Genomic DNA, 17,361 nt, shown 5'->3' with positions numbered 1-17,361 from the left:
AATGTTGATTATTTATCATATTTATCCCTATATAGATATGTTTTCTTTGTTAAACTTATGTCATCTTTTTACCTTTTAAAATAGATGTGTCTATATAGAAATGTCACTGTTTCACACGTTCTTCTGTTCAACTGTCATTCCAAAAAAACTCTCTTATAATTTGCAGACTTTTTTTTAATGTTATAAAATAAAGCATCTGAGAATAATAGTTTTATTTATTCCTGAATTATAATTTTCACTTTCTAATCTAATTAAACCAGGCAGGACTATAAGAGCAATATTGACAGTGAACATTCTTAAGTTGTTTCACATTCTATGGAGGATATTTCTACATTGATATTAATAGTGTCTTGTCTATTTTTTTTCTTGTATATACTCTTTTTATCTTAGGGCAGCTGCTTTCTATTCCTGTTTTGCTAAGAGACTTTTTATAGGAAACTATTTTGAATCTTTCTCAAATGATGAAAACTACCTTTATTTAGATATTCTTATGTTTCTTCTTCCTTCATCTCTTAATGTGGTGACTGGCATTTATATATTTGGGGATGTTAAACAACTTAGCATTTTAGGCACAATTCAGCTTGGTCATGTTATTTTGATAAAAAAATTTTTATATTCCTGCATCTAAATTCCTGAATGTGATTGCTCTAAAAATTTCCCCATAAGGGATAATATAGTTGAAAGAGTCAACAGAGAAGACAGAGTTGGTAGATGTTTTGTTTTTGCATTTATGCTACAAAATTTTGAATGGCAAATTTAATTTATTAAGAAAATGAATTATTCACATTTTCTGCATATTTTAGCTTAGGCTGACGTTTGTGGTCGTCATTCATGAAGCATAGTAATGACCTTTGAGAGAGTCACTGGAAGCCCGGGGGTGGGGGGAAATGTAATGATGTAAACAACTTAAGGCAAATGGTGCCACGGAAATGACGAGATGAGAAAATCTATGTTGTTTTGGTGCAAACCGATACCTAAGAGCTGTGGTATTATGAATAATGATAACATTGCTAACTTTTTCTCATCGTTTAAAAAATGAACCTAGTAAGGAAAGATGTATTTTATAATAAAGAACAGGCAGAGATGTCTCCTGGATCTGAACAGGAAGAAATCATGTCTGGACACTATGAAGAGTCTTTGTGCACATTGACCGGACAATATACAAATACATAATCACTCTTCTCTATCCATTATTCTGAATCTTTACTGATAAATTATGATACCTCTCATGGGCCCATGAATTCTATAATAGATTTTACTCAAACTGCTTGTAGTCCATATGGTCCCATGGACTGCTATTTGCTTAAGACCTCTGAGACCTAGGGACAGGCGTGTATGAGATCAAATATCTACCAACAACCTCATAAGTTCAGCAGTAGAGAATAAGTGAGAATCTATTCAGTTTATTAAGTAGTTACTTTATGCATGTTTAATAGGGAAAACTATGATGGTAGTAGGAATTTTTTGAAACCTGTCATTAATAAATTTAACAAAATGTGTCATTTTTATTCCTCTTTTTGTTTTATCAAGATTCACTTATTTCCATTGTTGTGTCCCATTGTTCTCATATATAAGCCAGAGCTGGAATGTCCCTTTCTTGTTTCAAGGCTCTTAATCAAATTTAAGGAAAATATAGCCTCCCATCCTCTCTGTTGTCTTCACCCATTTGGCTTCATCAATTACTCTACAAAAGTGTACAAAAATGTCTCTCACCAAATCATCCCAACCTGTGTTTCTGTATTCAGTGGACATGCTTCTGATCCCATCATACATGACCTCTCAAGCAGCATTTAGCGTTTCTTTTCTATTCCCTTTTGTAAATACTGTCTTCCAAGAATTCTATAACAGCACATTTCCCACTATTTCTCCTTGCTCACTAACTGCTTATTCTTATTTACATACATCCCCTTTGTCTCTGCCATATATGTTAGCCTTCCTAAAATTTTAGGCCCTCTTTTCTTTTCCATTTGTAATCTTCTCTATTGCAATGTCCTTTATACATTTGGGGTCATTACCTGCTCCAGTAGTTTCAAACTTTACATATTTAGTGATGAAACTTTCTCTGAGTTCCAGATTCTTTTTCTAACTGCCTACATCTCTCCACTTTAATGTCTCAAAGTTATCTTAATCTGAATGTGTCTAAAATGTAATTTATAACCTCTCCTAAAATGCGGTCCTCATCAATAAAACACCCACCCAACCAGCTGAATAAAAACAGAAACTTCATGTCATCCTTGACATTGCCTTCTTCCTCATCTGCCATTTTTAATCAGTCAACTAATGTTTATATTTCACTTATCAATTCACTTCTCTTTATCACTAAAGCTTCCATACTAGTCCATCATATTGTGCCTAGACTATAGGAATAGCCACCTAAAATGGACTCTAAGTATCCATACGGTAGTAATCAAGTATCCACTCCATGTTTTACCACACTATAGCAAGGGTAATGTTTCCAAAACTCAAAACTGATCAGATTACTATGCTTATTAAAACTTTACATTGGCTTTCAATTGCTGGTATAATGAAAACCAAAATACTTACATGACATGTAGGACTCCTCATATTTTCCAACCATATTTCATGCTCAGACTCTCCTTTAGTGTCCTCTGGCAACACTAGCCTTCTTTGCATTTTTGTAAGCATAATGTAGTCACTAGATCCAAAAGTTCATTTTTTTCACATCATATTTTTATTTGGAGCTGCCTGGAGCATTTTTTTTTTTTGCCTTCTCTTACTTAATTCTACTCACTTCTGATTTCAATTCATTTGTCACATATTTAGGGAAGTGTTACCTGCATTCAGTGATATGATAAGATCCCCCTACTTTATATTCCCACAAGGATCACACAACCTTCATAGCATCTGTCAGTGTATATCTGACCAACATTTAATGAGCAGCTATTATGTGCCAAGGATTGCTTTAAGCAATAGGAATACCACAGTGATCCAAGCAAGTAAACATCCCTACCCTTATGGATCTTAAATTCTAGGTAGGAGACAGAAAATATAATTTAATAAGATAAAAAGAAAAGCAAATTATTTAGAAAAAGAAATAAAGTTATATTTTTCTACTTTCTGATTATCTTTGTTTTTATAAATCAGACTAGAGCATAAAGGCTGATTCAAACATTGACAAGAATGGTTACGGTATTCTGCTGAGTTAATTACCAATCAGCAAAGGATCTACAGGAAATCAAGCACACAGATGTCCCTTTGAAGTGGATCTCAGACTAAATTTGGAAAAATATGGACATCAACATAAAAGATTATAACAAAATGTGAACTGGGAGTCCATAAAGATATAAATTAAAAAATTGAATAAGTTGAAATTTTGATGATGCATGGGATATTTACAGAATTTGAGTTTCCTACATAATACTAGTTAGCTGCAAGTGAAAAAAGAATGCCTTTACAGTGGAGAAGTCTAGCTCGTATTCTGTTAATTAAGTGGTCAAAGTGAATATCAATATCATTGTGTATCAATAACGGAACAAATAAAACTGTGTTCATCAATAATGGAACAAATAAAATTTAATGCAGCAAGAAGAACAAAGCAACACTGCATTTCTTCTATGCCATTACTGCTAAAAGGGAATAGCTTGAATATCATCATGAGGAAAAAAAATCAGACAAATTCAAATCAAGGTACATTTCACAATATAACTGCCCTGTGGTATTTGGAGGAGTTAAGGTCATGAATGTCAAGGTCAAAGAAAGCTGAGGAACCCTTCCAGACTGAAGTAGACCAAAGAGGCTGGTAACAAAATGCAGAGCTAGAAACTAAATGCAGAGATTGATTCCAAACTAGATGCTTGTATTTTAAAGAACATCAGTATTACAGTTCACAAGCCTTGAAGTGAGTCTGAGAATTAGATGGTAGTTGTGTTGGTTTGAATCTGTGGTGTACCCCAGATTCTTTTATCCTTTTATCCTTTTTACCCCATGTCCTTTAATCCTCATTTCATATTTTTGGGTGTGAGCTTTTTGATTGTTTTCATGGAGATGTGAACCACCCAATTGTGGGTAATAACTTTCGATTAGGTGGTTTCCATGAAGATGTGTCTCCACCCATTGAAGGTGGGGTTGCTTATTGGAGCCCTTTAAGAGGGAATCATTTTGGAAAAAGTTTTAGAGCCCACACAGTCAGAGAGCTTTGCAGATGAAGAAGAAAAACGGCCCTTTGGGAGCTTCATGAAACAAGAAGTCTGGAGAGAAAGCTAGCAGACATCCCCATGTTCGCTATGTGCCTTTCCTCTTGAGAGAAAAACCCTGAACTTCATCAGCCTTCTTGAAGCAAGGTATCTTTCCTTGGATGCCTTAGATTTGGGCATTTTCTTAGCCTTGCCTTAATTTGGATATTTTCACAGCTTAGAACTACAGTCGTAAACGTGCAACTTAATAAATTCCCCTTTTTAAAAGCCGTTCTGTTTCTGGCATATCCCATTCCAGCAACTTGCAAACTAGAACAGCAGTACTGATTTTGATCATCGTATTGTGGTTATGTAGGAGATGATCTTTGTAGGAAATACACACTGAAGTATCAAAGGATGATGATGTATCAAGTTGGCAACTCATTTTCAAAAAAGAAAAAAGTTCATTACTCTGTACCTGCAATCATCTTATCAATTTCTGACAGTTTCTAAGTGGAAAAAAAAAAGGAAAATATAAAATTTGGATAAAATATAAAACAAGCAAAAAATACACTGAACACTTTTTTCCCAAAATCCAGTTTCATAGTTATCATAGAAATTAATGTACCGTTACCTAATAAAATACATTCCAAGTGTTCACTGCATTACAATTTATGATAGCAAAAACTTGGAAACTAAGTTAATGTTCATGAAGAAAGGGGTGAAAAATTTATAAATCTTCACTGTAAGGCAAATTTTAGAATTATAAGAATTTATGTAAGATACCGTTTAAAGAGAAAAAAGCAACATACAGAAAAACAGTCGTAAACTGATCACATTTGTTGTAAAATAAACAAGGAATACAAATCTTGGATATAAATAATATGCAGTCACACTGGATTTTATTATTACATTAAAAAATCAAAAAACTTTATATTACATTGTTAAAAAAGATTAGTCCAAGGCTTGGATCAACATAAATGATGGAAAGAATGCAGATTTTGGTGTTTAATCGAATTTTTAAAATCTTACTTCTGAAAGAGTAATATTAGAACCACAGAAGCCCAAAACTTTGCTGATTATTCCACTATCAATTAAAAACAAAAATCCTAATATTGACAAATCCATTTGAAAACACTGCTGCAGGATTCTGAGTAAATTCTATTTTCCTTGGTTGCAGCACAGCTACTTTCTTTGCTGGTCCTTTTATGAAGAATCTGCAGAAGAAAGATAAGTATATGTTAATCATTGTTGCTGAAGATGTCCATTTGTGTTGTTAGCTAATACCCTCCTTTATAAAATAAAGACAACCAACAAAATGAGAAAAAAATTGGAAACCATTTATCTTATATGGATTTAATATCACTAAGAACCCCTACAACTCAAAAACGAAAAGACAAGCAAGCTATCATCAATCCAATGAACTTTAAGCTACTTTTCATCCACTTAAGTGTGATGATACCAAGAACTATTCCACAGTTAAATGCAGTGAGCTTAGAGACGTTTTTTAAGACAAATCTTACAATATAGAAATAATCAGTTTAGACTGCTGTTTAGGAAAGACTCACAGCCTTGAATCTAATGGAGAACCGTTCACCCAGGTCCAAGTCCTCTTCAGGGATGTAAAGTTAAGTCCAATCCATACATAATTTGATTGTCTTAGGTTTTTCTGTATAAATGCCTTAAAAAGTGGGTGATAATTAAATAAATTAACAGAATACTATAAGTCAGATAAATTAAGTAAGATTTTAGAATTTTATTGGAAAACTAGCACTCTGCATGGGGACTCATACTAATCAATATCTTATTTAAAAACAAAACAAATAAAAATGTATACAGTAACTTCAGATTGATATACAAGCTATTCATAGCCAAGACTAGCAGGTATCAAGAGAGGCACTCACTTCCAGCACAAAATTTAAGAAGTTCTTAAAAACTCTTAAATGGCAATTTAACGCAAGGGTTGGATGGAAGGAAATCAGTTTTTAACTGCAAAGAGATTAATGCCTTCACTCTGATAAACCACCTACCATTTCAAGTTGATCCTGAATGATTAGTAAGTGAGACTGCTTTTCCAAACAATGCTGGTAACTAGCACTCCAGTTTTTCAATTCACTAGAGAACCAGTAACACTTTTCTTGATATTTTAGCCATTCTGATGTACACAGTCCTATAGAGAAATGGGAGGACCAGAGAAAAATTAAATCACATATGCATCTCTGAAAATCAGAAATGAGAATAATTCTTTTGTGCTTTATAAGTAAAGGTGATGCTCTGATAAAAGTCACTTATAAGAAAGTGCTGAGATATAAAAACTGTTCAAAATACAAATGATAATCCAATTAGTAAGATGAAGCAATATCAAGACATAAAGGATTGTTTTTTCTTACTATAATCTGTATATTGACGAAAATAACATGAATCTGTTAGACTATTTGTTATGATTATGTTATTTGAGAGACTAGATATCTATACTACTTACTTAGTAAGTTGTCCACATAAAGTTTAAGAATCTCTCTGATTATTGTTTTATGGCTGTATCCCTTCTTGCTCTTAAAAAGCATTGAGATTAATAACAAGTTTTGTTAACCTCTTTATAATTGCAAAAGCACCGACTCCAATGATTTTCTTAAATTATAATTACATTTAGGTCTTCTCAAATTGAAAATACCTGAGACTCCTGGCATAATAAATATATGTGCAAACCTATATAAATACTCTATTCTCCATTCTACTTTGCAGCCATTCCAAGCTCTTCATTTCTTATCTAGGTGAAATTCATGTAAAAATTCATATTTTAACCAGTTTAAAGTGTAAAATTCACAACATTGTGCAACCATCATATTATCTAATTGCAGAATATTTTCATCACCCCTTAAATAAATATCATACTCATTAAACAGATATTCAACATTTTCCCTGCTCCCCCAGCCCTGGCACATCTCCCCTGTTTCTATGAATATACCTATTCTTTATATTTTATGTAATTGTAATTATATAATATCTGGCTTTTGTGTCTGGCTTTTTCATTCAACACAATGTTTTCAACATTAATTCAGCTGATAAAAAGTATCAATAGTTACTTATTCGTTTCTCTGGCTAAATAACATTCCACTAGAAGGACATGCTACATTTTGCTTATACATCCATCAGCTGGACTTCTGCGCTGTTTCCACTTTGGGCTTTAATAAATAATGCTGCTATGAACATTTACATGAAATATTTTTGCATAGACATGTATTCTAACCCCTTAGGTATAAAACTAGGAGTGGAATTTCTGGGTCACGTTGTATTTCTATGTTTAACTTTTGTAGGTCTGTCTGTACTTTTTTCACAGCTCTGTACCATTTTACATTCTCACCAGCAATGTTTGTGGGTGTTGATTTTTCCATATCCTCTTCAATACTTGTTATTTTTTGCTCGTTTGATTATAGCCATCCTGAAGGGTTTGAAGTGGTATCCCACTGTGGTTTTGATGACCATTTCCTTAACTAATATGCTGAACATCTTTTCATTTATTTTTTGGCCGTTTGTATGTGTTCTTTGGAGAAATATCTATTCAAGTCCTTTGCCCATTTTTTTTTTCTGGTTGTCTGTCTTTTTGTTTTGAGTGGTAGGACTTCTTTATATATTCTGTATCCTTGACTCTTATTAGATATAAATATTTTCACCCACTTGGCTTTTGTCTTTTCATTCTTGGTGGTGTCTTTTGATGCACAAAAATGTTTGTTTGATGAAATCCAATTATCTGTTTTATTTGTATTGCTTGTGCTTTTTATGTCATACTTAAGAAACTGATGCCTAATCTAAGATTATGAACATTAAACACCTATATTTCCTGGAAGGGTTTGATAGTTTAGCTCTTATTTATAGGTATTTGACCCATTTTGATTTCATTTCTGTATGTGGTATGAGGTAGAGATCAAAATTCATTGTTTTGCATATGGATATCCAGTTGTTCCCGCATCATTTGTTGTAAAGAGTATTCTTGTCCCATTGAATATGAGAACCCTCATCAAGAATCACTTGGCCATAGATATATATATGGGTGCATTTCTGACTCTCAAATCTATCCTATTGGTCTATATTTCTATTTTCATGTGAGTACTAGACCATTTGAATTGCTGTAGCCTTGTAATTACATTTTGAAATCAGGAAGTGTGAGACTTCCAAATTTGTTCTTCTTTTTCAAGATTATTTCAGCTATTTTGGATCCCTTGCAATTACACAGGAATTTTAGGATCAGCTTATCCATGTCTAGAAACTTTATTTCTATATTTTACTGTTTATTTCTAGTGTTTAGAAATACGAATGACTGACATATGTTTACTTGCATCTTGCAAATTTGAAGAGCTCCTTTATTAACTTAAATAGTTTTAATATGGATTCTTTAGGGTTTACTATATGTATGATTATGCCATCTAAAAGTAAAGATAGAGTTCTTCTTTTCAGTTTGGATGCTTTTTATTTATTTTACTTGCCTAATTGGCTTAGCTAAAATTTCCAGTCCAATGCTGAATAGAAGTGTTGTGAGTGATATCTTGTCTTGTTCCTGATTTTAGGGACATAGCTTTAAGTTTCATAATTTAGTATGATATTAGCTGTGTGGTTTTTAATACAGACATTTATCAAATAGACAAAGTGCCTTTCTGTTCTTACTTTTTTGTCTTTTATCATGCAAGTTTGTTGGATTTTGTCAATGTTTTTCTGCATCAATTGGGATGATCATACTTTTTTACTTCATTCTATTAATTCCTTTAATTGCACTTATTGATTTTTATAAGTTGAACCACCCTTGCATACCTGGGTAAATCACACTTGCTTGTGATGTATGAATCCTTTTAATATGCTGCTGGACTGGCTTCCTAGCATTTTGTTGAATTTTTGCATCTATATTCATGGAGGATATTAGTCTGTAGTTTTCTCTTTTGTGATGTCTTTGTCTAGCTTTTGAAACAGGATGATGTTGAGCTCATAAAATGAGTTAGGAAGTGTTGCCTCTTAATTTTTGCAAGAATTTGAGAAGTATTGATGCTAATATTTCTTTGAATGATTGGTTGAATTCATCAGTGAAGTCATATCAGCCTGGACTTTTCTTTGTTTGGAGGTTCTGGTTTATTGATTTAATCTCTTTAGTTGTTATAGGTCTTTTCAGATTTTTTAAATTCTTCCTGTTTTATTTCTATACTTTGCGTGTTTCTAGGAATTTCTCCATTTCTTCTAAATGATCTAATTTGTTGGTATACAATTGTTCATAGTACTCCCTTTTAATAATTTTTATTTCTGCAAGGTCTGTAGAAGAGTCCCTAATTTCATTCTTGATTTTAGTACCTTTAGGCTTCTCTCGTATTATTAGTTAGCCTAGCAAAAGCTTTGTCAATTTGGCTTGTTTTTAAAAGCAACAACAACACAAAATCAACAACAAAAGACAAACAACAGAATTTTAAAATGAGTAAAGGACTTGAATAAACATCTCTCCAAAGAATATATACAAATGGCCAAGAAGAACATAAAAAGATGCACAAAATGATTATCTTTAAGGAAATAGATATCAAAACCACACAGGAAAGCACTTCACATCCTCTAGTGTTTGATAGGGTGTGGAAAGACTGGCACCCACTTACACTGCTCTGGGAATGTAAAATCGTGCAGAAGCTGTGAAAAACTGTTAGGTGGTTCCTAAAATAGTTAATCATAGAAATACCATGTAACCCAGTATTTCTACTCTGAGTTATCTATCCAAGAGAATAGAAAATACGTGTCCACATAAAAATTTTCACACAAATGTTTATAACAGCACTTTCCATCATAGCCCTAAAGCAGAAACAACTCAAATGTCTGTCAGCTGGTGAATGTATAAACAAAATATGCATTGCATATAACGAGGTATTATAGCCACAGAAATTAATGAATAAATACTATATGGTTCAAGTAGTTGAATATTATGCTAAGTGAAAAAAACCACAAAAGGTCACATATTGTATGATTATATTAGCATGAAATATGCAGAATAGATAAATTCATAAAGACATAAAGCAGATAGGTAGTTTCTAGGGCAGGAGGTAAGAATGGGAAGTAACAGCTTAGTGACTCTGGTGTTTTCTTGGGGAGTGCTGAAAATGTATTGGAACCTGATAACATGGAAAGTTGTACAACACTGTAAAGTTGTACAAACACTGTAAAGTTGTACAATGCTGAAAATGTATTGGAAACTGATAACATGGAAAGTTGTACAATACTGTAAATTTATACATGCCATTGGATTGCTCATTTTAAAATGGCTAATTTTATATTATATGACTTTCACCTCAGTTAAAAAAAAGCAAGGAGACAAAAATCTATCATTTGATTTAAAGTAATTATAAGTACTTTAAAGAATATTTAATGGTGTCTATATGATCCCATATTTTACCTGCTAAAGGTGTCTTACTGTTGAACAGGCCTGACAAGCTAAAGGTTAATCAGACATTTAGCTTGTCAGACAGTAAAATGTGTGGTAAAGCTATAATATTTCAATTGGTTGAGACTTTATATGTGAAAACAGACAGGTTTAAAACAAGAGAGTGTCAATGTTTCTATTTGACATGATCAAATAGAAACATTACCTTATGTGATAAAGGTGGCAATGCAATCTAGTGGACTAGAGAACAATCATTCAAGAAATAATTATAAAATGCATTAATTTGTATCTTTCTCACATATCATAAATAAAATAGGTTAAAAGGTTCAAAGAGTTAAGTGTTAAAATGTTAAACTATAAAAAAATTGAAAGTAAAAGGGAAAGTTTTTCAAAATTCTACGATACCAATTTCTACAATTTAAAATCTAATCACAAAATCATGTGAATGAGTTGATACAACTACTCTTCTGCATTTTTTTATTTTAGAAAAGAACAAATCAATAGTCTAGAATAAAATTACATACATATTGCCTTATAATGTAATAACTTTCCATATGTAGATGTTTCAACTTGATTTTAAATTCCTGAGGATCATTTTTAAATCTCCCCCCCATGAAAAAAAAAAGTAACAACAAAGAAAAAAACATGTCAATCAAGTAGCTTTGGTTGCAAAGTAGATGTCTATCAAATATTTATTGGTTAGTTTGATCTATCTGTTCGATAGGTTTTTTCAAACTTAAGACAATCCGAACAATTAATACTAGTATAGGGCAAAGACCGAAGAGATACCTGTACGATCTACAGCTCTTAAAACACAGTGGTCCCCAGCCTCATTACTTATATCTTCTCTTGTTTCACTCTTCACTTTCAGGTCTACAGACTCATCATGGTGGACGGCATTTTCTTTTTGATATTTTAGCAACACTCCCTGAGAAACTTGAAAACAGGATTATTTAAGCTTGAGTAAATATCTGCTCTGTACAATGTCTCAGAGAAAAACTTGAGGGAATGATATTGATGATTGGGCATGAAACAACTGGAGGGACTGCTAGGAAGTTTCATTTTTCTTTGCATGTCTACTTAAGAGAAAATAATTTCAAATATTACAGCTCTAATTTGCTTATTGAATGCATATTAGATGATGGTCTACACAGAGCCAAGCATTGCCCTAAGAACTGGTAATAAGCAGTAAAATTCCCGCTCCAAGAAGGATAAATGCTCTTAATGTTTTGTTGGAACCTCTGATGCTGTATTTAGCACATTTTATCATGATTATTTGTTAAAGCCTGTTTCTCCCAATAGAATAAGCATTCAGTATAACTATTCCTTTTTTGTTTTTTAATTTGGGGAGTTTGAAATAATGTTGGAGGTATAGTAGTTGCAAAATATTTGTTGGGCAAAAGACAGAGTAAACTAAACAAATCCTTAGATAAAACATATAAAATGTTTAAGAAAGTGGAATCTTATCTATTCACAAATACTTAAGACATCCAGAAGTATGGTTTCCAAATATACACCGCACAGACACACATACACATTGTTGTCATCATCACTTTCAAAACAGAAGAACACAAAATTATTTAATCAATATTTGTATCTGTTTTGTACCATTAATTATATTTTATTTATTTATTTATGCTTTTTTTTTTTGCATGAGAAGGCTCTGGGAATTGAACCCAGGTCTTTGGCATGGTAGGTGAGAATTCTGCCACTGAGCCACCATTGCCTCCTCTGATTAGTTATATGTTTACACATATATGCAGCATTTCACTTCCAGTAGATTATAAGTCACTTAAGGACAAGATACTGATCTTATATGATTAAATACAGTGTTAAATGCATCACAGTGGAGCTTTACATAAAGCAGCTCCTTGTAAACCTTTGTTAATGTAATGACAGATGAAAGAATGAACAAATGAACATTAAAAAAAGAGTTACAAGAGAAAAGTAAATATCTTCATATTTTTATCTGATTAAGATCTAACTTACCCAACAGTATAAGGATGATCAAAGTCAAGGCCAGAATACCATTTACTATTCCAGATACTCCCAATAAGATTTTATACCGGCTCAAGGTCACTGAATAATTTGAAAGATTAAAGACATTAATTAGCTCAGAAAAGAATATTTCCAAGAATGATAATAAATTTAATAAAATTATATGGGATTTTTTAATATTCCAAAGGCTATTAGGCACTCAAAAGCAAAAAAAATAAGGCTAATTAAATAGAAAATATATGTATTCATTTTCTTTAATAATTGTAGTACTCTAGGTGGTCAGACACTATGATACATCCTATAGTGAATTGTTTTTTAATTCCTAATATTTGATATTTTTACCTATGGGGACAAGAATTTGACTGTAAAACACCTAATAATTCCCCAAACACATCTACACACATACCACATACATAATTACAGAAATACACTTTCTAACTAGTCATTTGTTTTGATATAACAGTCACTCAGTCATTCAAACTTGTTTCATTTACCCAGGACTCAATACAAATCAGAGCTAAACATAACTTTGGGTGTCCCACTATTTTAATTAAAAATCATAAAATCTTTCCTAACCCATGCAACAATGATGTTTCAGCTTCTTATTTGATGTCGAACTCTTTTAAGAGTGAGAACTATTTTATTGCTCATATATTTACACTGCCACGCTCAAGAAAAGGGTGTTCACTCAGTGATGTTTAATCAGCAGACTAATATCATTAGAAAAAAGGTAGACAATCTCATCACATTGCTCAAGTATATACTTTTGTTATCTTTCTCAGACTCACTAAAGCAGATTTAGATTTGGTAGGTACTGGTTTATAAGTTTATGTTAGTAATTAGCTTGCACTGAATAAATGAACATCTATACTTTGCAAAATATTTCATGTCCTTACCAAAACAAATTCATTAAAAAGCATCATGATACTTAATGAGAAATCATCTCCCTTAACTCTTATTATCATGATTGTTCAGTCAATAAATTCAATTATTAATATTGAAAGTTCATATTCCAAATACACTTTAGACATGAAGGAATAGAGAGACTACATTTGATGTTGTCAAATCCCTGTCAAGAAACAGCTTGATAAACCATGTAGAACAGTGTTTCAGAGAAGTATTGTGCAGCATTTTTCTTATCATGGCATTGGCCAAGTTCACAAAGATCAACCAGAATGCAATTAATGATGACCCTACATTTCCCAGGTTATTTTTAGAATATTTTTTATTAGAGAAGATGTGGGTTTACTGAAAAATCATGCACAAAAAATACAGGTTTTTTTTATATATTACAAACAATAACCAATAAATGCTAAGAAATAAAACACATCATAAAATGTTATTTAATTATTTTTAAAAATTAGGCAAAAAATACCCTCAGAAAACATTGAGGGAAATGTTTCTCAATGAAGTAAGATGTTAACTTCATTATATATATATATAAACGTTATGATATTGAACAATTTTGCATACATTTATGTTTAATTTATTTATTTTTAACACAAAGGTGTTGCATTTTATCAATTGCATACATCTATTGAGATGATGATCTACTGAGAGGGAAAGGGTATGGTAGGCAGATGAAATTGAACTCAGACTTTCTTTCTCCTCTAACACTATGAGATGACTTTCACGGTTCACACTTGAGACATAATGAGGTTCAGAATTATGGAGGAAACCATCTTTTCATTACTCTGTCCTTGTTCCCACAAGGAAGTTGTATAATTTACAAAGTCTAAGATCAAGGCCTTCCTTCACCAAAAAGAAAGACAAAAAATTCAAAACTAGACACTAAAGCTGTCACTCTTTTTAATTTCGGTATAAAAATCTTAAATTTACTACTAATAGCCAAAATATATAATGACCATGCTAGGTTTATTCAAGAAATGTAAGTGTTTATCAATAGTGAGAAATCTTTTAACATAACACATCATATTAACAGATCTCAAGAAAAGATATCATTGTCTCAATAGATGTATGCAATTGATAAAATGCAACACCTTTGTGTTAAAAATAAATAAATTTATGCAAACTCGTTCAATATAATAACATTTATATATATAATAAAGTTAACATCTTACTTCATTGAGAAACATGGAAGTTTTTCCACACATGTCAGGAAAAAGATAAAGCTAATCCAAATCCCCATTAGTATTTAATATAGTGTAGAAGATATTATGCAATGCAATCAGATAGTGTAATCCAATTAAAGGTAAAAGCATTATAATATGAGTTATAATTATTTTTAGATGACATGATTATGTATAAGGAAAAAACAACAAAAAAAGAATTATTAGCATAAATCTTTAAATAATAAAGTTATTTAGTAGCTATAAAATTAAAACACTAAAATCAATTGTCATATATTCAATAGCCACTTAGATAATATAAATAAAGGAAAAGCGCAAAAAAAAATCCTGAAAAAACTACAAATGTGGACTTTATGGAAATACAGCATTGTTTTGGATAAGAAAGCTGAGCAGCAAAAGGATACAAATTCTTCATAAATTAATTAACGAATTGGGGGTAATTTAAGATACAGTAAAACTGTTATCATTTTTTTCTGTTTCTTTTTTGTGTGTGTGTCTATCTGTTTCTTTTCTTGTGGCAGATGAGCTTGCAACATTTATTGTAAAGTTACTTGGAAGAACAAACAAGTGAGAATAGCCAAGTAAACACTGGAAAAGATGGAAAAACAAAATGGTATAATCCTATGAAGGGCACTTTAGAAAAACCTAGTAAAATTACATCGGCATTTACACTGTCATTCAGAAATGCTCCTTCTAAGATTCTTTTTTGCTAAGACATTGGAAAATATGAAAAGGCTATTCATCGCAACACTATTTATGACATCAAAATGACAGAAATATCACAAATGACCATCAGTGGGGCATGATCGACTAAAAATATGGTATATCCACATAGAGGAGAAATAAAGGATACCGCTATAAAGCAATATCCAGTTTGTATAGCTAAATAATAAAAATAAGATGCAAAATATTATTTCCTATCTTAATTTTTTCTAATGAAAGAGGACAAAGGATTTACACACATATGTAAGCATTCATATATAACTGAACATTTAAATTTATTTTTAAGTATATATCTGTGAAAGAATAAGTCCCAAATTAATAGAAATGATTTTCTAAAGGCGAAAAAAGGGAACAAGGTGGAAGGGACAGAGTAGGACTCGGATTTATGGGAGTTGAATTTCTCTGAAATTACCTGGTTATATAGGTTTGCCTTTGAAGATTTATAAATGTTTTCTAAATTTATGAAGTGAATTAAGCCCAAAAGACAGAGGAGAGAGAGAGAAAGAAAGAGATAAAAGATCCCAAAAATAGAACGTAAAGCAATGCAAAGAAACTTAGCTGGTATTGAGTTAGAGGATTAATTGTAATGAGAAGAATTCATTCAAGTGACTTGAAAATATAAAAATTTAACCTGCATATTCAGTGCCATATATATCAAAGGCAAAATAATTGCAAAAACATTTTAATCTGTTAACGCTTTACCAATAGTTAGCAAAGGATGCGAGATGTGAACATCAGCATATGTTACGTAAATATCTGAGACCTGTAAATCTGGTTTTTGCAGCTTCCTGAGCTCTTTCCTTGCACCAAAACATATTTTGGGTTCAGAATGTCCCCTATGAGCTGAGTATGAAAAAAAAATGCAAAGAGAAGCTTCTATATGTTGTGGTTTATCAGCTTTAAAATTTCTTATTTTCCAAAACCCAAATTGAAACTCGTGTGCAAGAAGTGTTGAAAGAATTAGAAACTGTGGGAATATGTAAAAATACACATGAAAGCAACAATATATTTCTTATCTTAAATTAAGCCTACATGTGACTCTAAGAGGAATCAAAGTGTAATGAGTGCTATAACAGAAGGCCATTGGAAGTGATGAGTACCGAGTCAAGAAGAAAATAAATATTCAGAAAGGAATAGCCTCACGCTAGTGCAGGACATACCATCTCTCTAAGTGTGATTGTTCGTGTCTTTAAGTTCTGTTATCTCTTTTTTCCAGATCACATAAGAGTGGCAGGATGGATTAATATCACGTATGGAGGGTATGTTTAATTCTTGGATAGAATTAAACTTAAATTAAAATGTAGGTTGGTGGTATACAAACTTCATTTTGAGGCATCCTGATGAAGAACATGCTTTAAAGATTTTGACAAGTTGATTAGAAAAATAGCATTAAAATTGCCATATTTTTACAAATGATAGGGAGGTAGATGACTGGTACCAATATTAATTTTTTAATTAATAATTTATTGAAAGTGTATTTTTATAAAATACCCTTAAAAATTATATCATGAAACATATTATTTTTAAAAAATATAAGTATTAGTCTTACATTTATATATAAGAGAGACAGAATGAGAATGAGAGAGGAAATGCAAGATAATGGAATCCAAGATAGCAGTTTAAGAGAATAGAACAGAGTACTGAAAACTAATACATTGAACCACACCAATTAGAAACAAAACAAAACAAAAATTCCATACCTTTATATTTAAGTTGGGATGTCTGGATAGAATTCCTTTTCTTTGGATTTACATTCAGCGTCATGTATCTTTCTTCATCTTGCATCTTCACATATGTGAGTGGGTGTTTATATCTGGTATATTTTGTTTTTATAAGTATGATATGTAACTGGAGTGGCTACAAAATTGCTGCTTATCAGGAGCTGTCTTCAAATTGTCCTCTCGGGGCACACACAAAAGTTCACAGTTTAATCTATTGGTGAAAACCTCAGAGGAAATGTTTTGTTTTGCTTCCCATGGCTTAGATAACATGTAACTTGTTAATTATCCACCACATA

The 17,361-nt window shown here is 31.8% G+C and overlaps 2 protein-coding genes across 2 annotated transcripts in view; one reads left to right on the top strand and one right to left on the bottom strand.

Annotated features, from left to right (window-relative positions):
- The window catches only part of CLEC2B (C-type lectin domain family 2 member B), a 23,549-nt gene extending 18,045 nt beyond the window's left edge, over positions 1 to 5,504 (top strand). The window contains exon 5 of the mRNA XM_077169990.1: positions 5,314 to 5,504. Coding sequence (XP_077026105.1) covers positions 5,314 to 5,413 — 100 coding nt within the window. The 3' untranslated portion in view covers positions 5,414 to 5,504. The remainder of the gene's footprint in view (positions 1 to 5,313) is intronic.
- KLRF1 (killer cell lectin like receptor F1) lies at positions 5,030 to 17,361 on the bottom strand. The gene is given in 7 exon segments (XM_077169992.1): positions 5,030 to 5,331; positions 5,334 to 5,350; positions 5,702 to 5,814; positions 6,164 to 6,303; positions 11,323 to 11,469; positions 12,523 to 12,612; positions 17,045 to 17,361. Coding segments are annotated over 7 exon segments (681 nt in total). The 5' UTR covers positions 17,130 to 17,361; the 3' UTR covers positions 5,030 to 5,242.

The sequence above is a fragment of the Tamandua tetradactyla genome, chromosome 7, assembly GCF_023851605.1.
Source record: "Tamandua tetradactyla isolate mTamTet1 chromosome 7, mTamTet1.pri, whole genome shotgun sequence".
NCBI lineage: Eukaryota > Metazoa > Chordata > Mammalia > Pilosa > Myrmecophagidae > Tamandua > Tamandua tetradactyla.
Note: the sequence above shows the minus strand (reverse complement) of the source record. Positions and strands in the feature narration are given on the sequence as shown.